The sequence below is a fragment of the Aquarana catesbeiana genome, unplaced genomic scaffold, assembly GCF_042186555.1.
Source record: "Aquarana catesbeiana isolate 2022-GZ unplaced genomic scaffold, ASM4218655v1 unanchor228, whole genome shotgun sequence".
Classification (NCBI taxonomy): Eukaryota; Metazoa; Chordata; class Amphibia; order Anura; family Ranidae; genus Aquarana; species Aquarana catesbeiana.
The window spans coordinates 212,095-236,381 of record NW_027362655.1 but is presented as its reverse complement, the minus strand read 5'-3'; the positions used below and the strand labels follow the sequence as shown (position 1 = coordinate 236,381).

The 24,287-nt window shown below is 46.5% G+C and overlaps 2 protein-coding genes across 2 annotated transcripts in view; one reads left to right on the top strand and one right to left on the bottom strand.

The window, feature by feature from the left end:
- LOC141121642 (uncharacterized) overlaps positions 1-14,392 on the bottom strand; it is a 226,262-nt gene extending 211,870 nt beyond the window's left edge. Inside the window, exons 1-5 of the mRNA XM_073611310.1 lie at positions 14,302-14,392; positions 13,078-13,191; positions 12,816-12,950; positions 12,606-12,729; positions 12,392-12,489 (exon numbers count right to left, since the gene is read on the bottom strand). Of these exons, the coding sequence (XP_073467411.1) occupies positions 12,392-12,489; positions 12,606-12,729; positions 12,816-12,950; positions 13,078-13,191; positions 14,302-14,388 (558 nt within the window). The 5' untranslated portion in view covers positions 14,389-14,392. The remainder of the gene's footprint in view (positions 1-12,391; positions 12,490-12,605; positions 12,730-12,815; positions 12,951-13,077; positions 13,192-14,301) is intronic.
- Positions 1-24,287, top strand: part of LOC141121670 (uncharacterized) — a 271,996-nt gene that overhangs the window by 89,005 nt on the left and 158,704 nt on the right. The gene's annotated exons all lie outside the window — the stretch shown is intronic.

Genomic DNA, 24,287 nt, shown 5'->3' with positions numbered 1-24,287 from the left:
CCTGTGACACCCTTTGCTATACCATCATCCCTGTCACTGGAGGCTGCTGAAAGGTCATCAGGTTTAGCGGGGATAGACATGAAAGGTGAGGAGTAAGGAGGAGCAGAATTGCATTCCTTTTGTGTGACCAGCAGGTGCTCTTGCCAATGGACTGAGTGGTGGGAGGTTAAATGCCTTTGCAAGCATGTGGTACCCAAAAGGCTGGTGTTTTTTGCCACACGTGATCTGTTTGAGGGAAAGTTTGCAAATTGCAATGGTGCGATCGCTGCACATGTGCTAAAAAAAGGCCCAGACAGCTGAGCTGTGGGAAGTGGGCCAGGAGAGAACAGCTCCACAATCTGGTGGAATAGGGTGGCTGCTCTCTACTCTTCCATGATGGCTGCCTCCTTTGGGTTGTGCCTCACCCTCACTTTCCTCCTCTGCTCTATTTAGCACCCAAATCATGTCAGTGACCTCATCACCATCATCCCTTCCATCTTCATAATCACTGGAGCCAAGTTGGCAGTACCCTGCACCTGGGGGAACATGACTACCAATTTGTTGTTTACCAGTGTCTTCTCCTCTCTGTAGGCTCATGTTCCTACCTTTTGTATGTATATGTGTTGAGTGCTGTAGAGGGGAAGCTGCAGGAAGGTAACATTAGTTGATAAAACAATGATGATAAGAATTATATTAAGAAAAGGTCAGTACATAACAGTGGTTATGTGCATGTGAGAATGCACATAAATAAGAGGTGGTAATGGTAAAGAGGTGGTTCATGGTAGAGAGTCCATAAGCACTGGTGTTGGTCACAATAAAAAGCATTGGGATAGAGGGGCAGCCAGCTGTCAGAGTTAGAAGCTGCTCTGTGGGTGTAGAGAGATTAAAAAACAAGTGGCGCTGATCTAAGTGCAGTATTGAATAAAAGGAATACACATATATTTGGGGTACACTCACATGGTAGACAGGTTAAAGGGCTTGTAAAGATTAGACGCCTTGTGTGCCATATGTCCAGGTGGAAGGGGATAATCCACGGCGTCCCACGTTGCCGACCACACCTGTGGAGTCCGGGCCTCCGGGGCAGTGGGTGGGGGAGTAGTAAGCCTGGCATCAAGGATAGAGAGGCAGTGATGAGCGCGATTAAGATGGCATGTGTTTGGAGCATGCATGCTCCCTCCTCAGGCCCGAGGAATGTAATAAAGATAGAGAAATGTGTAAGTGGATGCACTTTAATCAATGGAAAGTGGTGTTTGGTGCACTTTAACTTGAGTACTCACTACACAGACACACTCCAATATGCTAAAATATACTGTTGCTAATGTGCAATACATCACTGAACTGTACTGCATTAAATGTGTACAAACGCAATGCAATATACTGCATTAAACGTGCACTAATGCACTGCAATATACTGCGTTAAATGTGCACTAACGCACGGAAATATTCTGCAGGAAACCTGCCCTGACAAAATAATATGACACTAAAGTAATAATTAACGGTCGCGCTATACTTACACTGTACTATCACTAGATTCTCACTAAATTGATACTTTACACTGACAATAGTATCACAATAACACACTAACTCTCTAGTAGCACTGAAAAGAGCCCTGTTCCATCTCTCTCCATGCTAATATCACACTGCAAATGGCAGCTATAGGAAGAATATTTTCACAGTGTGGGGTGGGACTAAGAAAAATGAGTCATCGTGACAGTGTCCAATCATGGCTTTAAAAGTACTATTTGCTTCGATTGAGCAACGTTTTCATTGCTTTAGCCAACCAGCCAACCAACCAATTCGCAGGCTGAACAAATGGTCAGGTATTCGAACAGGCAAACAGACAATGTTCAGCCCAAACTCATGCTCGGGCCTAACCGTTCACCTAACACTAGTGAGCAACAATTCCTTCACTCAGGACAGGAAAGTGGCTTCTCCACTGTATGCAATCTCTGATGTGTGTAAAGATTGGACTTTTGTGAAAAACGTTTCCCGCACTCAGGACAGGAATACGGCCTCTCCCCTGTGTGAGATCTCTGATGTCTGTAAAGATGGGACTTTTGTGAAAAACATTTTCCACACTCAGGACAGCAATATGGCTTCTCCCCCGTGTGACATCTTTGATGATTGACAAAATAGGTTTTTGTTGGAAAACATTTCCCACACTCAGAACAGGAAAGTGGCTTCCCCTCTGTGTGAAATCTCTGATGTCTGTAAAGACTGGACTTCTCTGAAAAACATTTCCCGCACTCAGGACAGGAATACGGCTTTTCCTCTGTGTGAAATCTCTGATGTCTGTAAAGACTGGACTTCTGTGAAAAACATTTCCCACACTCAGGACAGGAATACGGCTTCTCCCCTGTGTGAGATCTCTGATGTACATTAAGATGGGATTTAAAAGGGAAAAACTTCCCGCACTCAGTACAGGAAAACCTCTTATCTGTTGGAAGGACGGCACCGTCCCTCACAGTCTGAGGTTCCTCAGGATAAGAGGAATACGATGGTCCATCTACACTGTGTGGTGCCGGATGGACATTTGAGGTAGTCGGGTTTTCTCCTGGACTATACTGTGTGATGTCCTCATCTTCTACTTTACAGTCTGGAGACAAAGTGAGACAATCCTCTGAGGTTTTCCTCATCTCCCGTCCATCTACTAAAATAGAAATAAAAAGATTAATTACTAAACATGAGCAGATTGGTTCCCCTAAACCAGGACTCTGCCCACATCAGGCAGCTTTGTCTCTGAGGATCTTACAATTCCACCCTCAAGGTAACTAGTAAATAGGTCCTCTAAATCTCCTACCAGTTCATTTATTTATTCATTCATGGACCTTAGTCAGAGAGTAAGGATGGGGAGAGAACAACCAAGATGAAGACTGGACTGATCCTGAAGACCACCATCATTGGGTTATGGACTCCTCCCTCATTATCACTTTCGGTTTAAGGTTCCAAAGTTTGGGGATGTTATCACATTATTATCAACATGTAAAAGTCTGTACTCCAATCAAATCATCAGATATAAAATGTCTAGCTGGTAGAAAAAGGGTGCAAAAAAAATAGGGCCTATGTAATGTACAACCTATTATATAGGATACAAAATGTATTGTTTACTTGAGACAGGTTGCAGAGATCCCAGACTGTTGCCTTTCATGTCCTGAGACTGCACTCAGTGACTTGGGTCTGAGACTATACAGACATATCCCTCCACCCGGCACAGCCAGCAAAACAGTGTAAGTAACCCTAGGAGAATTGCTCTGCCAGAGATCTTGCTAGACCCAGGCATTCTGGACCAATCGGTCAGCAGTATGGGTGGAGGAATGCATTTAGTGTTAATGACCCACCTGTGCTGATCTTTGTAGGAATGTCCTCCTCTATAAATGTCCTTGTTATTCCATCCTCCTCCATAGACTGCCGATCATGCGTCACATACATCTCTTCTTCTGCTTTAACCTCAAATTCTATATCTATCAGATATTCCCCCTAAACCAAGAAAAAAAGAGAGAAAAAAAAACATATGTAAAATATAAGCGTACATAGAAAATCCACACATCATCTCTACGAGTCCATGTTCTAAATGCTCTGTCCCACCAACCTTGTAATGGTGAGGGATGGTGTGACCTTCCTGTGTGGAATCTCGGGAATACAGAAGATGGGAACATCTCTCTGGTTGGTTCCTGGTATTAGGTGGCTCCATCAGATCATTGTTTCCTTTTGAAAACTCCTCCACCATTCCATACTCCTCATCCTCCTCTTTATACTCTTCTTTAACAACAATATTATAATCCCCGAGGATTTCACTCTAAATATAAAATAATATATTCATTGTAACAAATAAGCTTGTATATAAATTATAACTACCAATAACTATCAATCATCTACCCAATGATGGTAAGGGATGGTATAACCTTCCTTTGTGGAATCCCAGGAATACAGAGAACAGTGACATCTCTCTGGTGGGTTCCTGTAGATGGATGACTCTGGCTCCTCCATCACCCCATCCTCATCCTCCTCCTCTTTTATCCCTTCTGTAACCTCAACTTTAGAATCTCTCAGGTTTCCATTCTGACTATATAATAAAAGTGACATCAGGGGGGGCGTGGTTTGGCTGGGAACCGAGATGACTGCTTGAGCCGAAAGCTACTGCAAGCCGAGGACTTCATTCTGCCTTTTGGGGAACCCAACGCACCATTCCAGCATGGGTAAGCCGAATCAGAGCCCCGCACATCGAAGGAGTCTGGAACAGAGCTCACAGTCCATATTCCCATCGCACACATTCCTGGAATAAGCTCTTTAGGCTACCGAGTGCTGTAGCAATCACCAGCTGGATACTGGAACCTACTGGAACCTATACAATATGTAGATATTCCCCAGCACAACAAGGATCATCCATTTCGTCCAAATGTTTTTTTTATTCAAGAAAGATCACATCACAAAGCAGTGTTGTCACTGAGTTTGATTGACAGCCGCGGAAGTCAATGGTGCCCTTCCTGTGTCTCAGCCAATCAGGAGGGAGAGTTCCGGGAGGCCAAGGGATTCGTGGACATCGCTGGACAGTAATGGGGCTCAGGTAAATATTAGGGGAGCTGGGGTGGCTGCTACACACAGAAGGCTTTTTATCTTAATGCATAGAATGCACCTTCTGCTTTTATAGCTCCTTTAATCCAGAAATCTCACCTTGCAATATTCCGTTCCTTGATTTAATGGTCACTAGATCTCAAGGTTCACAAACAACATCTTTATATACTAAGCCTATGGTCAGGAACACAATACTACATTACCAAAGCACGCTTCCTAAGCACCTTCTCAACAGCCTACCCACTTCCCAGTTCATGACGGTCTTACGGATCTGTTCAGATGTGAATGATAGAAGCTGAATAGAATATACAATACATTTTTATAACAAGGATATCCTGTCAAGGTACTCAATCAGGCATTGGCCAAGTCCATAGCTGGTTGTACTAGAGCCACTGAACAAACTTATTGACTGATCAGCACTCCATTGCCATCTTCCCTACCTCTATGTGCCTGTGCCCCAGTGCACTCACCCTATAGTGATTGCCACACCTTGGTGTCACGCTTACCGCCGCAGTCACAATCAAGAGGTTCACTACCCTGTAGGTACTACCTCCCATATTGTGACCGATAGGGAGGCAATCTATACTAGGTAGAACTCTTCAATCTATACTTCCAGCACCTGAATCATGGCACTCGGGGTGGCCCAAGCTCGCACTACTGCCCCGGACCGCTACAGTCCCAAATACGAGGATTCTATTATCTGAAAGTCATGAAGTCCTCATTCATTTCTATGATCTGGGACAAAAGTATTGGTCAGAGTAGCAGTGTTCATCACCCACATCCACGGTTGGCCCTACCTTCATAGCTTCTTATCTATTTATCCCTGTTTTGTCCACGACTCGATTTGACTGTCATGTTGTATTTTATACCATTTTTTCAATAAAGATGCCTTTTTCACGGAGTGCGGCAGTCCAGGATTTTCTTGCCTCTACTGGCCCTACCTTCATCCCTCCTCCAGCTCAAGCCTCCAAGGGGTTGACACATTGGTGTCCCACCTAGTTAAACTTCGCTACATTGATATACAGCATTTGCTGTGGTGGTGCCCCATGTGTCAATTTACATGGAGTCCGGACGTCTCTGTAATGTGTTTTTTGTAAGTGTTTATATGTTTTGACATATATTGGCTTGCTTCCCCAGCATGCTGAGCGATTTTCTGTCCCTTACCTTTTTGCAGCATCGTGATTTTAGATGACTTCATCTTTCATTATCAATAAATTATTTCACTTTTCAAGTAGTAGCATTCCGCACTCTGTCACTTCTGTAGCCTTTTCTCCCCCTCCCCCTCGGGGATAATATTTTTTCCAGATTGGAAACATGGTAATCTGGCAGTGCTGAGACACATACCATAATTGTATATTTGTATTACATATTGATCAGGAGCATCTGCCTGATCGGCAGATGCACCCGATCGGGAGACATATGTCCATGTTGCTGGTTGCCAAGCAACCAGCCGGGTAAGCCGATCAACTTACCCGCCTCTGACCGAGCGAGCTTCGATCACCTCCATCCTGTCTTGTAACCGTAACAGGCCGTAGAGAGCATATTTAGCCCACGTGAATCTGTGTTAAAGAATAATGCCCAGAACATGTTCCATGCTGGTGGATGGGAGTAGCTGGGATGGAATTGGAAACAATCCGAAGCGTACCGCCTTCCCAGCTGTGGCCAGGATAGGAAAACCCCTGTGACAAAGCTCCGCTGTGAGCTTAAGTATGGACCAACTCCTTGATGACAGAGTGCTACCATGCTCTGAACCCCCACGTGAGGTTGAAGGGATGAACGTGAATTAGTTGCTTCTGAAACGTGCGGCTTGCTCAAACCCAAGGAAACAGAAACTAGAGGAAGTGACAACAGACAACCACAGGGGGCCATCTACTCTCTGGTTCTGATTGGTGGATTTTCACTTAAATACTTTTGCACAACAGTATGCACTTATCACATGCCTGATGAAGGGGTCCTGCGTGGCTCCGAAACCTTTCACTACACTGCTTTGTGATGTGATCTTTCTTGAATAAAAAAAACGTTTGGACGAAATTGATGATCCTTGGTGTGCTGGTGAATATCTACATATTGGAACACAGCTCACAGTCGCAACATCCCTGTGCTGTTCTGGACCCAACGCTCTGGCAGCTACGCAGCCTCCCAGGCCTCTCTCATCAGGCAGCGGATCCGACACGCAGAGGAGACACCTTCAGCCTCCACTCGAACTCCGAGTCTGCCTGACCTGCAAAAAGTGGCCCTGGATATGAAGAACACCCTCTCGGCTGAAATTTCAAATCTCAAAACAGACATCCAGGCGGTAGCTCATCGCCTCAGATGTGGAGCAGACCTCACAACTCCATGCTGACTCTATTCAGCAAGCACAACATACTTATGACACTCAGTTACATAGTAGGTGAGGTCGAAAAAAGATACAAGTCCATCAAGTCCAACCTATTTGATCTTTAATGTTATGTGGGGGATCTAGACAACCGAGGTCGCAAGCATAACATTACAGTATGGGAAGTATAGATTCAGCGGCTCTACCACAAGCGGTTTGTACTATCTTTAACCACTTCCGGACTGCCGCACGCCGATATACATCGGCACTTTGAAGAGGGATATCTTTGTGATGGCAGCAGATAGCTGCCATAACCCCGGTATCCTCTTCTTCGGCCGGCAGTCTGGTTTCCAATAATAATGGCCTCTGCAGTGAATTTGCCGCGAGATCACTTTTATAGGTGGCAGAAGAGGGCCCCCCCCCTCCCATCATGCTCCGGTGCTCTCCGCCGCTTACCAGAGCCGTCGGCAGCATCGGAGGCGATCCGATACTCTTCCTTGCTGGGTATGGAGACGAGTGAGGGGAAGATGGCCCCCACCTGTCTCCATATCATTGCAGGGCGGAAGCAACGTCAAAACTTCACTTCCGCCCATAGCTCTTAAAGGGCTTTTTTTTTTTCCCCCAAAGGACAAAATTGTTTTTATTTTATTATTTTTTTTTTTTAATTGCATGTTAGTGTAAATATGAGATCTGAGGTCTTTTTGACCCCTGATCTCATATTTAGGAGGTCCTGTCATGCTTTTTTTCTATTACAAGGGATGTTTACATTCCTTGAAATAGAAATAAAAGTGACACCATTTTTTATTTTTTTTTAAGAACAGTGTAAAAATAAAAAGGTAAAATAAATAAGAAAAAAACATTTTTTAAACGCGCCCCGTCCCGCCGAGCTCGCGTGCAGAAGCGAACGTATACGTGAGTAGCGCCCGCATATGACAACAGTGTTCAAACCACACGTGAGGTATCGCCGCGATCGGTAGAGCGAGAGCAATAATTCTAGTCCTAGACCTCCTCTGTAACTCAAAACATGCAACCTGTAGAATTTTTTTTAAACGTCGCCTATGGAGATGTTCGCACACTCCACGTGCAGAGCCCGCCAGGAAGTCGGCACTGCGATGCGCTAATCACAGGCAGTGAGACATTTCCCGATTCCTGCAGCCGCACATCGGGAAAATGTCTCACTGTCTGTGATTAGCGCAGCGCATTGCTGACTTCCTGGCGGGCTCTGCACGTGGAGTGTGCGAACACGCCGGAGCTCATCCTTATTGGGCATGAAAGGGATAAAAACCCATATATAAGTGAGCTGTGGAAATGTCACATACTACAGGCCCCCTTTGATAGATGTCTCTCAATGTAAGATCACCATGGGACCATGGCACCCTGAGAGGTTGGAGCTACTATATGCAGATTAGACAACAAGAAAACATAAAAGAGAAAGTTGGGGTACAATGTATATAGTAATATATCATCAAACCAATGTCTCGAACACCACAAGGTGTTCTGCCCTCTAACCAGGCATGTATAGGAAGGGAGAAGGGAAAAAGGGCTAACCTAGAGGGAGTGAGACTTCCACAATAAGTAACCAAGCGGTTATTTAGGCAGAAATGAGACTTGAAAAAGTAGCAATTAAAAAAAAAAAAAAAAAGGGGTATTGTCTCTAATAAACAACACGGTATATCAAAATTCGTCCCTTCACCACACCTCTAAAAACAATGTCACATACAGTAAAACCTTGGATTGTGAGCATAATTCATTCCGGAAACATCCTTGTAATCCAAAGCACTTGTATATCAAATCGAATTTCTCCATAAGAAATCATGGAAGCTCAGATGATTTGTTCCACAACCATTAATTCATAAGTCCTTCAGTTTATAGTCCATATAAAAAAAGATTATAGCAATGTGACCAGGTTGTGTAACCATAAAATGTCCATCCACAAATGGAAGCCTCCAAAAAGGGGATTAGAAGCAAAAGCCAGAAGGACCTACAGAGTATAAAAGAGAAGAGAGGCGCCTCTAAGTGTAGCAATATGGTTACATTTAATTCCCCCCCAGACGATGTCCAAGGAGACGAAACGCGTCGGGTGGGACCCCACTGCCGCCATTTTACTTACACAGCACTGTTTTATCCATTTCCATGTAACTGTATTTCTTTCTTTTCAATAAATTTGGCATACATTTTTATACGGAATTACACTATGTGGCCTTCTTTTGTTCCTTCCTATCCATTGTAACCACTATGCATTCTGGGCATCACCCCTGAGGGACATACCAGTTCACCAATCATCCCAGGATCTTCTCTCAACTTCTTCAGAATCCTACCAGCTGTTTACCATACAAGCTTGTTTGACCCAATTGAACGTACGTTTCTTTGGGTTCAAACGTTCCGGTAAGCTCCCTTATTGTCGTTGGTGGTGTTCTTTTCATTCCAGAAGTCACGTGCACATTGATAAGTCGCATACTAGAGGACTTTAATTCCTTCACTTTGTATGAAGTCACATCCTTACAGAGGACTATAATTAGTTTACCTTTGATGTTTCTTTCTTTTTTTTTTTTTTGTTTTCCATTATTGTTCGCCAACCTGATGATGTAATGGTCTTCAATGTACCTATTTTGTGGTTATTTCACGTCTCATATTAGCGCTACACTTATTTAGTTTTCAGTTTTATGGTTACATTTCATGAAGGTACAACATTTAGCAACTCACAGGGTTGATGATGAAAACAGGCACATCTAATGCCCCATACACAGAGTCGGATTTTCCAACGGAAAATGTTCGATGGGAGCTTGTTGTCTGAAATTCTGACCGTCTGTAGGCCCCGTCAGACATTTTCCATTGGAATTTCCGTCACACAAAATTTGAGATCTGGATCTCAAATTTTCCGACAACAAAATCCGTTATCGTAAATTCCGATCGTGTGTACACAATTCCAACGCACAAAGTTCCACGCATGCTCGGAATCAAGCAGAAGAGCCACACTGGCTATTGAACTTCATCTTTCTCGGCTTGTTGTACGTGTTTTACGTCACCGCGTTCTTGGGGATCGGAATTTGTGTGACCGTGTGTATGCAAGACAAGTTTGAGCCAACATCCGTCGGAAAAAATCCTAGGATTTTGTTGTCGGAATGTCCGTTCGTGTGTACGGGGCATTAGTATGCAGGCATCCGGGGTAAAGCTGTCCATATAGACCGTCCTCCGCACCGCCGGCTCTCACCGTTGTCAGTTTGCAATGGTGAAAAGAAAGACTACCCTGCAGTAGAGCGATCTGAAAGCGAGGCCTGAAGCGCTCGTGGAGCGCAGAGTGGAAGGGATGACGTCGATGACGGTGTGGAGGACGGTCTATGTGGACAGCTTTACCCCGGATGTCTGCATACTTAGATGTGCCTCTTTTAATCATCAACCATGTGAGTTGCTAAATGTTGTACATTCATTAAATGTAACCAAATTGCTACACTTAGAGGTGACTCTCTTCTCTTTTATACCCAGTTGTAACATGACGCTACTTGTATATAAAGACATCACTTGTATAAGTCAAAATTCATAAAAAAAAAAAAATGTAGCTTGTCTTGCAAAACGCTCTCAAACCAAAGTTACTCTCAAACCAAGGATTTACTGTACATCCTGTCCGGACTGTAATTCTATGAGTGCTGTATAAGTCAGTGTCAGGACTACTGTGGGGTATGAGAGAGGAAAGAGAGAGAGCTTTCCTTCTACTATCAAAACACATCGGTTGCTACCACAAGGGGTTACTGCAGGCCCCGGCCTACAAAGGGCCATCAAGTAAAGACACGGGAACTTATTCAGGATGAGTCCTAGTCATGTTCTGATGGTGTGACAGGATTACTAAAGTTGGACAGTGAAGTAGTGTGCTGGAGGAAGTGAAGCGGGAAGAAGTGTTCTGGTGGGAAAAGTCTGTCCAGTTTAGGGTCAGCCATCTTGTTCTTCTGAGAAGTGTGATACAGTTACTTTTATTCTTCAAAGTACAATTTATAATTATGGGCATCCCATGTCCCTTTTCCCCAACCAAGTTCAATCCCCTAATAAAAACGACAAAAACAAGCAAAAGACTGTTCATTGACTGAGAAGTGTGTCTAAAGCCGCGTACACACGAGCGGAATGTCCGACAGAAAAAGTCAGACGGAAGCTTTTCATCGTCTATTCCGATCGTGTGTATGCCTCATCAGACTTTTTTTTTTTTTTGTTTGAAAAATCTGACGGGCCTAGAAATGGAACATGTTCTAAATCTTTCCGACGGACCCAAATCCTAATCGGGAAAACCGCTCGTCTGTATGCTGGTCCGACGGACCAAAAACGATGCATGCTCTGAAGCAAGTACGAGACGGAAGCTATTGGCTACTGGCTATTGAACTTCCTTTTTCTAGTCCCGTCGTAAGTGTTGTACGTCACCACGTTCTGGAGGGTCGGACTTTGGGTTGACCGTGTGTAGGCAAGACCGCTTGAATGGAATTCCATCGGGAGTTATGTCGGGGAAATCATCGGAGTTTATAACGACGGCTAAACCGGTCGTGTGTACGCGGCATAATGGAGGTCTGGGAGCAGGGTGAAGTGTGTGGATGCTGTGGCACGCAGCAACCCCACGGGGCCATCAATACACTTTCTTCACTAGAGATGATCCACCGGAGCTCTTCTTCACCTCTCTAAACACTGCTGAGGGAAGGGCTGAGATCCCCGCTGACGTCAGCCCCGCTCCGAGCATTGCAGAGGGAGGGGCCTCTGATGTCAGCCGAGAGGAGAAGATCTCCAGTGGGTCATGTGAGCACCCAGCGGCGCTGTAAATAAGGTATTTTCGACAATAAAGTTACAAAAAGGAGACAAATTATATATTTTTACATTGACTTTACTAGGGCTTATTTTCGGGTAGGGCTTATATTGCAGCCCTCCCTGAAAATCAGGCTAGGTCTTATTTTCGGGGTAGGGCTCATTTTCGGGAAAACAAGGTAACCTTATACCACACTTACAGAAATGTCTAAATCACCTTGGTATAATCCCCCGAAGAATTCTGAACATTACCCAGATTACCCCACTGTTTTGGCGTGTGCAAAACAATTATTCCTTCCTCTTGGACGATCCGTGATCATTCTATAATCATTTCATCATACTGTTGTTCTGAACCTAAGCTATATTATGCATTACAAGGCTGCACTAACCTGTTATGTTACAGTTAATTCTAAGCTTTGCTCCCTAGTGTTAAGCCTCGTACACACGATCGGATTGTTGGCCAACAAAGCTTCAGACTTTTGTCCGAAGGGCGTGTGCCAGGAACTTGTCTTGCATACAAATTGCCGGGCAACAAACACGAACGTAGTGACGTACTACGTGGACAGCCATTTGTAATCGACTGTGTATTCACGCGCTATGGAACCTCCACAAAAACTGTGGTGAGGCTTACACTGTATTCTTCACAATTTCAATTAAAATGTTTATGGAAAAAAAATGACATCAATTGAAACAATGCAGATAATGTACAGATCCTAATGATACTATCAGTGATTGTTCCTCATCTACCTGATGATGGTGAGGGATGGTGTGATCTTCCTGTGTGGAATCCCGGGAATACAGAGGACGGGGATATCTCTCTGGTGGGTTCCCATTACTGGATCCATCTGTAGGAAACACACACACTGACTGAATACATTGTTTCTATGTGTTTATCAGATGATGGGGGATCTAGGTGGAGCCTCCGTACTGCTCTCTCCTTTACAATAAAGTCTCCTCTTACCCGGTGATGTGAGGGGCGGCTGATTGTCCATCATGACGTCCTTGTAGAGATCCTTGTGTCCTTCTAAATACTCCCACTCCTCCATGGAGAAATAGACAGTGACATCCTGACACCTTATAGGAACCTGACACACACAATGATACAGTCACCATCCAGACACATCCCTTGTCTGTTACTGGATAATGTCCCAGAATTCCCAGCACCGCTCACCTCTCCTGTCAGCAGCTCCATCATCTTCTTGGTGACTTCTAGAATCTTCTGCATGTTGTGTCTCTCAGGTTTTAGGGAGTCACATGGAGGCACTGTGATGGTCATATGATCACCTGACTTCAGAAGAGGAAATCTCTGTATTGGAGAACCAATAGGAATATCATGTTAGAATCCCAGAATCCTCCTCACCTCTCCAGTCAGGTCTGCGTTTTATTAATGGAGATAAGAGTGATGTCATGTGACCTCCCAGAATCCTCCTCACCTCTCCGGTCAGCAGGTAGATGATCTCCAGGGTGAGGTTTAGTATCTTCTCAGTCATGTGACTCCGGTCCTCCTCCATCCTCATTGGTGCCGTCATTTGATCTATACAGGTCTCCTTGTAGACGGATAAGTTTGGGAAATGAAAGTAAGAATTATTTGGATGGTATTGATCACACAATAATAGGATGTGGATGTGAAGGGGGTCATAGGAGGGTTGCTGTACATTTTAGAACTACTGCCCCCATTGGGAACAGGTTTAGTCTGGACTGTTTAGTGTTTGTTACATCTTAGAGGACCCCGGACCCTCTTGGCCCGCTGGATCAGATATTCCCTTTTCTCTGTTGGATTTGTTTGATTTCTGAACTGGTTTGCACTGGAAACAGAACTTCTCAAAGAAGAAGTGCTCACTAATGAGTGAAGAAATGCCCTTCTTCATCTTACTTGATATTCCAGAACAAATGACATGACTACTGAGACAATAAGATGGTTAAGATTGTCAGTTCTATAAGGTCTGAAAAATAAGTACAGGTGGGGTGGGAGGGCCATCACAGACCCAAAGACCCCCCTCTGTCCATCAGAGTCCCCTGAGCCCTCCAGCCCCCTATTTCCTCAGAGCCCTGCAGCCTGACTACCCCCTCAAGGGTCCCAGAGTCATTCAGCTACATTATCCCTTCAGAGACCCCTAAAGGCTTTCAGCTTTACTAAACCTTCACAGCCCCTCAGCTTCTCTGCTTCCCTCAGAACCCTCAGTATTTTCCTCCCTCTGACACCAATGATGGAACATATTCTTCATGGCAGGCTGGGGAATGTTTTCTTCCTCCTGACCAGCAATGTAAGGGGCTCTATGCTCCATACTCCTGACCCCTGCACTCCATCATTGTGTTGGCTGCATATTGTAATGATTGCCCATTTACTGCCTGTGTAGTGTAATAATTGTCCTTTGTAGGCCATGTATGGTCAGGATGGTCATTGTCTTGTCTATTTATTGTCAGTGCTGTTTGTTTAGAGGAACATATTACTAGAATTTATCTCCAAAATGAAGAGAATGTTCCGGCCCCATAAGTGGGGAAATGTTCTGCCCATGAAGGGGTTAATCTAGGTTTCCACACTATATATGTGTGTATCATCATCTGCTGGAGATAAAAGACATCACAGTGACTATGGAGGAAGAGGACGGACATGACGGGGGGTTACTGGGTGTAAATAGAAAATAAGATCTTATTACCTCCTCTGCTGCCAGTTTCAGCAATGTCTTCTCTCTACTTCCTCCCGACTCACCTTTCACCCGGAACTTCTTATTTATACCTGACATCACTTCCTGTTTGTATTCCATAAAGTTTTTCTGTCAGGGTAGAGGTGAGATCACTACATTGTGGCGCTCAGAGGAACTGCAGCTCAAGAACCCTCCTATAGTATAAACACGGCCTTGTGCTGTGTGTGAATTTACTACGTATACACCGATCAACCACGACATTCTGACCACTGACACGTGATGTGAATAACATTGATTATCTCATTACAATGGCACCTGGAAGTGGGTTGAATATATTAGACAGCAAGTGAACATGTTGCCCTTGAAGTTGATGTGTTGAAAGCAAAAAAAAAGTTCATTGCAGTTTGTTGTGTACGTGGCTCTGTAGCTGCTGACAGGTCAGGGTGTCCATGCTGACCCTTATCCACAGCCAAAAGCACCAAAATTGGCCATGTGAGCATCAGAACTGGAACACAGAACAATGGAAGAGGGTGGCCTGGTCTGGCGAATGACATTTGCCTCACTTAGCTGGGGAAGAGATGGCACCTGGATGCACACCTCCCAACCGTTCCGGATTGCCCATGAAAGTCCCGCTGTGATAGGTCTGTCCTACGTCCCGGACACCTTCATTCCGGGACAATACAATGTCCCGGAATTGCCCCCTTGGCTGATCTGATGCCCCCTAAAAAATGCCGCTGCATCACCGCTATCCCTCACTGCCCGCTGTACTTCTGGCCGACACCCACTTTATTTTTCACCCCCAGACGCTGCCTGGCTCACTGCCCAAACAACTGGTTGCTAGACACAGCCCGCCTGGCGTCTAGCAACCAGTGACGTCATGACGAGGAGGAGAGCGGAGCCCTAGCATTCAGAATGAGCCGGAGGAGGATTCCTTCTCCTCGTGCCTAAGCTCCGCCCTGGCTCCACTCCCGACTCCGGATATTCCCTGAAGGCTGTTCCTGCCGCTGGAAGAAAGGTAGGAGAAATGCTCCCTGCAGTGCCCCGAAGACGCTCATGGTCACTCTGCTTCCTCCCATACACTGCCCCGCTCCAGTAATGCTGTACAGACTCCCCATACTGCCCTCCACTACCCCCCCATTATACTGTCCTCCACTGCCACCCCCCCCATTATCCTGCCCTTCACTGCCCCCCTCCCTTCATACTGTCCCCCTCCCATTATACTGCCCTCCACTGCCACCCCTCCGATTATACTGCCCTCTGTTACCACCTCCTCCCATCATACTGCCTCCTCCCATTATACTGCCTTCCACTGCCCCCCAGCATACTCCCCTCTGCTACCACCCCCTCCCATCATACTGCCCTCCGCTACCACCCCCTCCCATCATACTTCCCTCCTTACATTATACTGCCCTCCACTGCAACCCCTCTCATTATACTGCCCTTTACTACCCCCCCTCCCATTTACATTATACTGCCCTCCACTACCCCCCTTTCCATTATACTGCCCTCCACTGCCACCCCTCCCATTTACATTATACTACCCCCCTCCCATTATACTGCCCTCCACTGCCCCCCCTCCCATTATACTGCCCTCCACTGCCACCCCTCCCATTATACTGCCCTCCACTGCCACCCCTCCCATCATACTGCCCTTCACTACCATTCCTCCTATCATAATGCCCTCCACTACCCCCCTTTCCATTATACTGCCCTCCACTGCCACCCCTCCCATTTACATTATACTACCCCCCTCCCATTATACTGCCCTCCACTGCCCCCCCCTCCCATTATACTGCCCTCCACTGCCACCCTTCCCATCATACTGCCCTTCACTACCATTCCTCCTATCATAATGCCCTCCACTACCCCCCTTTCCATTATACTGCCCTCCACTGTCACCCCTCCCATTTACATTATACTACCCCCCCTCCCATTATACTGCCCTCCACTGCCCCCCCTCCCATTATACTGCCCTCCACTGCCACCCCTCCCATCACACTGCCCTCAACCGCCACCCCTCCCATCATACTGCCCTCCACCACCACCGCTTCCATCATACTGCCCTTTACTACCATCCCTCTGATCATACTGTGCTCCACTACCACCCCCCATCATACTGCCCTCCCTCTCATCATACTGCCCTCCACTACCACCCCTCCCATCATACTGCCCTCCACTACCACCCCTCCAATCATATTGCCCTCCACTACCTTCCCTCCCATCATACTGCCCTCCACTACCACCCCTCCCATCATACTTCCCTCCACTACCCCCTTCCATTATACTGCCCTCCACTGCCACCCTTCCCATCATACTGCCCTTCACTACCATCCCCCCATCATAATGCCCTCCAATACCACCCCTCCCATCATACTGCCCTCCAATTCCACCCCTCCCATCATATTGCCCTCCACCGCCACCCCTCCCATCATACTGCCCTTTACTACCATCCCTCCGATCATACTGCGCTCCACTACCACCCCCATAATACTGCCCTCCCTCCCATCATACTGCCCTCCACTGCCACCCCTCCCATCATACTGCCCTCCACTACCTTCCCTCCCACCATACTGCCCTCCACTACCACCCCTCCCATCATACTGCCCTTCACTGCCACCCCTCCCATCATACTACCCTCCACTGCCACCCCTCCCATCATACTGCCCTCCACTACTTCCCCTTCCATCATACTGCCCTTCACCCCATTACACTATATTATAAAGGGAAGGTTGGGGGAAGGGAACAACCCAATAGAGATGGGTTTAGAAAGGGGTTACTTCAAGCAACAATGTAGTCATAGGTCTTAATTATTGAATAAAATCAGTTTTATTAATCATCTTAAACATGTAAAATCACAATTTAATTTATTACTGTAAATATCACAACAATGGTGCAATTAGGCCGCGGACAACAAAACAAACAGGACAAACATTACATAAACACATATATAGTGTTAAGTGCAGTTCTCAACTGAATTGCCTCTAGTTTATATTGCTTTGCCAAATTTAGCTATCAAAGAAGTAAGACACAGAATCAGAAGTTTCTGTATATCAGTTCTGAGCCTTAAAGGTCCCGTACTGTCTGAACTAAACTGCTTTATTGGAGCCTTTTATAGGCTTGGTTACACAAGCATCAGTTTCAGCAAATTTCCATATAAGGTAACAAGCAGTATATTTCAACATACATCACGCTGGACTTATACATCTGGAAAAACTTAAGCTAGTCTTGCAACATATGCTGACACTTACACATAATGCAGAGAAATGAAAAACAACTTAAGTAGAACTCTAACCCATTATTTCCAACCTTATCAATTTCCCCCTTTGACATCATCCCCTCCACGATTCTGGGTCCTTGCAAACAAGTGAACAGCCGATACTTCAAAGAGTACTATCCCTGACCGCGGGTTGTGAGAGGAGGAAAAGTCTTCTCTATTTACCCTCATCCCTCAAATCCATACCTGCATCTTATAAGCAAAGAGAATAGAAAAGGGGTGATGTCAAGTTACCCTTTTTGTCATTAGAGTTCCTAATACCTTTCTCTTTCCATTCTATCTGCTCATACCTTAATCTTCCTATATAAGCAACAGTTTATCACGGTAAGCAGTACAAAAGCTAAAATTAGAATAAGTATCGGATTGAGCATCCAATTAAAAATTGCCGTAGCAGTGGGTGACCATCCAGCAAATACATCATACCAATGATGTGTTGTTTCATCTCTTATTTGTGAGGATAAATGTATTAATTTCCCTTTATCTATAACCGCAGATATTAGATTATTTTGAAGGGTATGTTCTTGTGTCTCTATGTGTTTTCTAAGTATTTCGGACTCATTTAAGATTTGCCGTAAGGGCTCTAATGATATTATAAAAGGAGTAGTATCAGTAAGATTATCTACCGTCCATTCTAGATTAAATATTTTATGTGCATCTGGTTCAAAAAGGAAAGTGTCATTTTGCCATTTAAGCATTTTAACATTCTTTACGCATCCTGAAAAAGGGGCCGTTTTATTTAAACTTTCCATAGTTTCCTGATCATTTGTGACTAAACAAATATGTTGTGGTCCTATCTCCATGAATCTGTTTCCTACACCTACTGGTAATCTCTGAAACTTACATATGTTAGATTGATGTTTCAATAAGCAAAGTTCATAGACTGGAGAACTTCTTCCACAGACTATTCCCTTATTAGTTTTAGCACATAGACTTAGATCATGAGTCATGTTTTGTGTATCTACATAGTGTCCATAAATCTCAGGATACCAAAATTCAGGTAGATCCTTTCCTATCAGGAGTGGCATCACTATTAACTTACACATTACCTGGACCTCCTCCACTTTGTATACATCAAACTTTCCAGCACACCATCTTTCCTCACATTCAACTTCTTTTCCTGGTACTTCAAACCATGTACTTTCTAAATTTAAACCCTTGAAATAGTTCATCCAAGTACGATAATTCCCTAATTGTAGCTCATCTCGAGCTCTATTAATTTGAATGTGATAAGATAGTGTAGAAAAAGCACATTGAGTAATGTTTATGAACTCCTGATTTTCTTTTCACAACTCCAGACTAGGGATGAGCTTCGTGTTCGAGTCGAACCCATGTTCGACTCGAACATCGGCTGTTCGATCGTTCGCCGAATTGCGAACGTTATGGGCCGTTCGCGCTAAATTCGTGTGGCGCGTCACGGCCCATAATTCACTGCGGCATCGCAGTGCATTGCTGGCTGATGATTGGCCAAGCATGCACTATGACCCGCATGCTTGGCCAATCACAGCGCCGTCAGTAGAGAGAGCTGTAATTGGCCAAAGCCAGGGTGGCTTTGGCCAATTATGGCTCAGGGGATTTAGTACACACCCCACACTATATAAGGCCGCCTGCACGGCGGCCCTGTGTAGTGTGTGTTCCGGTGTGCTGAGAGATAGAGAGAGAGAGAGACAGTGTCATTTGATTTGAGTTAGATAGATTAGGCAGAACAGTCAGTCAGTTAGCTGCACTTACAGTGTATTGTGTATATATATGCATCCCAGGTGTTGCATATATATATATACACTGTATTCAGTTTAGCTAGATCCGTTCCTGTTATCTTCTATCTAGACTATTTACATTTAATGCAGTGCGTCCTGCTCACAGTGTTCAGCTAGATCCGTTCCTGCTATTTACATTTAGTGCAGTGCGTCCTGCTCACAGTGTTCAGCTAGATCCGTTCCTGTTATCTTCTAGACTATTTACATTTAGTGCAGTGCGTCCTGCTCACAGTGTTCAGCTAGATCCGTTCCTGCAATTTACATTTAGTGCAGTGCGTCCTGCTCACAGTGTTCAGCTAGATCCGTTCCTGCTATTTACATTTAGTGCAGTGCGTCCTGCTCACAGTGTTCAGCTAGATCCGTTCCTGCTATTTACATTTAGTGCAGTGCGTCCTGCTCACAGTGTTCAGCTAGATCCGTTCCTGCTATTTACATTTAGTGCAGTGCGTCCTGCTCACAGTGTTCAGCTAGATCCGTTCCTGTTATCTTCTAGACTATTTACATTTAGTGCAGTGCGTCCTGCTCACAGTGTTCAGCTAGATCCGTTCCTGCAATTTACATTTAGTGCAGTGCGTCCTGCTCACAGTGTTCAGCTAGATCCGTTCCTGCTATTTACATTTAGTGCAGTGCGTCCTGCTCACAGTGTTCAGCTAGATCCGTTCCTGCTATTTACATTTAGTGCAGTGCGTCCTGCTCACAGTGTTCAGCTAGATCCGTTCCTGCTATTTACATTTAGTGCAGTGCGTCCTGCTCACAGTGTTCAGCTAGATCCGTTCCTGCTATTTACATTTAGTGCAGTGCGTCCTGCTCACAGTGTTCAGCTAGATCCGTTCCTGCTATTTACATTTAGTGCAGTGCGTCCTGCTCACAGTGTTCAGCTAGATCCGTTCCTGTTAAATTCCTACTGACCGGCAGGCTTGTCTGGTTACAGTATATAAAGCTACCTGAAGAAAATTACAGGTGTTCTATTTGATCCTATTAGTACCACGGTCAGGCAGCTAGACTATTTACATTTAGTACAGTGCGTCCTGCTCACAGTGTTCAGCTAGATCCGTTCCTGTTATCTTCCTACTGACAGGCAGGCTTGTCTGGTTACAGTATATAAAACTACCTGAAGAAAATTACAGGTGTTCTATTTGATCCTATTAGTACCACGGTCAGGCAGCTAGACTATTTACATTTAGTACAGTGCGTCCTGCTCACAGTGTACAGCTAGATCCGTTCCTGTTATCTTCCTACTGACAGGCAGGCTTGTCTGGTTACAGTATATAAAGCTACCTGAAGAAAATTACAGGTGTTCTATTTGATCCTATTAGTACCACGGTCAGGCAGCTAGACTATTTACATTTAGTACAGTGCGTCCTGCTCACAGTGTTCAGCTAGATCCGTTCCTGTTATCTTCCTACTGACAGGCAGGCTTGTCTGGTTACAGTATATAAAGCTACTTGAAGAAAATTACAGGTGTTCTATCCCAGCTTAGTGCAGCTACAGGCCATTAGTATGTCTGGAAGGCCAAGAAGGAGAGGCAGACAGTCACAAGCCAATAAGAGAGGGCAAGCAGGCTCTGTGTCTAGTGCTGGTCGTGGAGATGGTGCATCCTCATCAGCACGTGGCCATGGGACACGCTTGGCCTTTTTTTCGGCAGCTGGCCATGTTGAGCCGCAACATGCGGAAGACTTGGTCGAGTGGATGACCAAGCCGTCCTCATCCTCCTCATCCTCTCTCACCCATGCCCAGGGTGCTTTGTCTGGCAAAGCAGCGGCCTCTTCCCTCAGCTCAATGTCATCAGTGACTCCTTCCCTAGCTCCACCATGTCCTCATGAGGATTCCCTCAAACTGTTTGACCACAGTGTTGGGTACATGCTCCAGGAGGATGCCCAGCGTTTGGAAGGCTCTGATGACGATACTGAGCTCGATGAAGGCAGTAACATGAGCGCGGACAGAGGGGGTGCCCAAGAAGGACAGCAATCTGGCAGTCATGCTCCCCCTGCTGCAGCATACTGCCAGGTTTGCTCCAGTGATGAGGAGGGAGGGGATTATGAGGTCACTGACTCAACGTGGGTGCCTGATAGGAGAGAGGAGGAGGAGGAGGAGGAGGAGGAGGAGGAGGAGGAGGAGGAGGAGGCGGCAGCACATCACCAACGAGGCAGGATGCCCTCCAGGGGCCAGCCTAAGGGCAGCACATTGACTGCATCACACCCCAAAGCTCCACATGTGCAGGGCGCTGCAGTCTCTGCGCGTTATTCAAAAAGTTCTTTGGTGTGGGCCTTTTTTGAGACGAGTGCATCAGATCGCACCGCTGCTATTTGCAACATATGTCTCAAGCGTATCTCGCGTGGCCAAAATATCTCCCGCTTGGGTACCACATGCTTGACCAGACATATGTTGACCTGCCATGCAGTTCGTTGGCAAGCGTATCTAAAAGACCCACACCAAAGAACAAAGAGGATCTCTCCTTGCTCCTCATCAGCTGAGATTTCCAACCCCACTAGACCTTCAGTCCTCTCTGAGACCTGCAGTGAGAGGAATGAAGGTGTAGAATTAGGTGTGTCACAGCCAAGTACTTGTGGGCAATCTGCTTTTGGTACACCGACGTCAGATTGTACCAGGCAAATTTCCCTGCCCCAGCTGCTGCACCGCCGAAAGAAGTTTGCTCCCAGCCATCCACATGCCCAGCGGTTGAATGCTAGCTTGGCAAAATTGCTAGCACTTCAACTGCTGCCTTTTCAGTTGGTAGACTCTGCCCCCTTCCGTGAGTTTGTGGAATGTGCGGTTCCTCAGTGGCAGGTACCCAAACGCCACTTTTTCTCACGGAAGGCGATTCCGGCTCTCTACTGGCATGTGGAAGGCAATGTCCATGCCTCGCTGGACAGGGCGGTCAGCGGTAAGGTGCATATTACCGCTGACTCATGGTCCAGCAGGCATGGACAGGGACGTTACCTAAGTTTCACGGCGCATTGGGTGACTCTGCTGGCAGCTGGGAAGGATGCAGGACAAGGTGCAGTAGTGTTGGAGGTTGTTCCGCCACCACGCCTCCAAAATGCTGATTGTGACACACCTCTCTCCTCCACCCCCTCCTCTTCTTCTTCCTCCATGGCCTCTTCCTCGGAACCAGCGGTGCTCCGTAGGCGTTCAAGGGGCTACGCAAGTACGCAGGCCAAAAGATGCCATGCGGTGCTTGAGCTGGTGTGCTTGGGGGACAGGAGCCACACTGGGGCAGAGGTTCTGTCAGCTCTGCAGGGGCAGGTTCAGAGGTGGTTGACGCCACGCCAACTTAAGGCAGGAATGGTGGTTTGCGACAATGGCACCAACCTCCTCTCTGCCCTCCGACAGGGACAAATGACCCATGTGCCCTGTTTGGCTCACGTCCTTAACTTGGTGGTGCAGCGGTTCTTGGGCAGGTACCCGGGCTTACAGGATGTCCTGAGGCAGGCCAGGAAAGTCTGTGTGCATTTCCGCCGGTCATATAATGCCAGTGCTCGGCTGACGGACCTCCAAAAGGAGTTTAACCTGCCCAAGAACCGCCTAATCTGTGACATGCCCACCAGGTGGAACTCAACGTTGGCCATGCTGCAGCGGCTGCACACGCAGCAGAGGGCCATCAATGAGTACCTGTGCGACTATGGCACCAGGACAGGGTCAGGGGAGCTTGGTTTTTTTTCCCCACGCCAGTGGGCCATGATCAGGGATGCATGCACTGTCCTGTCACCATTCGAGGAGGCCACGAGGATGGTGAGCAGTGACAGTGCATGCATCAGTGACACTGTCCCCCTTGTCCACCTGTTGGAGCACACGCTGCGTGGAATAATGGACAGGGCACTTGAGGCAGAACAGAGGCAGGAAGAGGAGGACTTCCTTAGCTCTCAAGGCCCCCTTTATCCAGACAGTGTTCCTGCGTGCCCGCCGATCACACAGGAAGAGGACGAGGAGGAAGAGGAGGAGGAGGAAGATTGTGTCAGTATGGAGGTGGAGCCTGGCACTCAGCATCAGCAGCAGTCTTTAAGGGATCAGTCCCAAGAAACACATGGACTTGTACGTGGCTGGGAGGAGGTGGCTGCGGACCATGTCGTTCTTAGTGACCCAGAGGACTCCGGACCGAATGCCTCAGCAAACCTACGCTGCATGGCCTCCCTGATCCTGCAAAGCCTGCGTAAGGATCCTCGTATTCGTGGTATCAAGGAGAAGGACCAATACTGGCTGGCAACCCTCCTTGATCCACGTTACAAGGGTAAGGTTGCGGACCTTATCTTGCCATCGCAGAGGGAGCAGAGGATGAAACATCTTCGGGAGGCCTTGCAGAAAGGTCTGTGCAATGCGTTCCCAGAGACTGGGAGGTTACAAACTCCTGTTTCTGGACAACGTGTTGCTGAGGCTTCGGTCAGTCAAAGAAGGAGCGGTGGAGAAGGTGGCCGTCTGACCGATGCGTTCAGACAATTTTTTGGTCCGCAGCCCCAAGGTATGATCGGTTCCAGCAACCATCGCCAGCGTCTGTTTTACATGGTGCAGGAATACCTAGGGGCAAGATCAGACTTGGACACCTTTCCCACCGAAAATCCTCTGGGTTACTGGGTCTTGAGGATGGATCACTGGCCAGAGCTTGCACAGTATGCAATTGAGCTACTGGCCTGTCCTGCATCCAGCGTTCTTTCGGAACGCACATTCAGTGCTGCTGGAGGCGTGGTAACCGATCACAGGGTGCGTCTGTCCACCGACTCGGTCGATCGGCTGACCTTCATAAAAATGAATGAGTCTTGGATCACCACCAGCTACCAAGCACCTGATGCTGATGTAACCGAATAATTTTTTTTGAAATCTCAGATCCCTTCAAAGACTGCCTATGCTGATGCTGAGTGACTATCCCTGAGTAATTATCCTCTTCCTCCTCAATCATCACGCTGATAGCTTGTAAGAACATTTTTGGTTCTGGGCGCCACCACCAGTGCCTAAGGCACAATTTTTCAGCCCCTGTT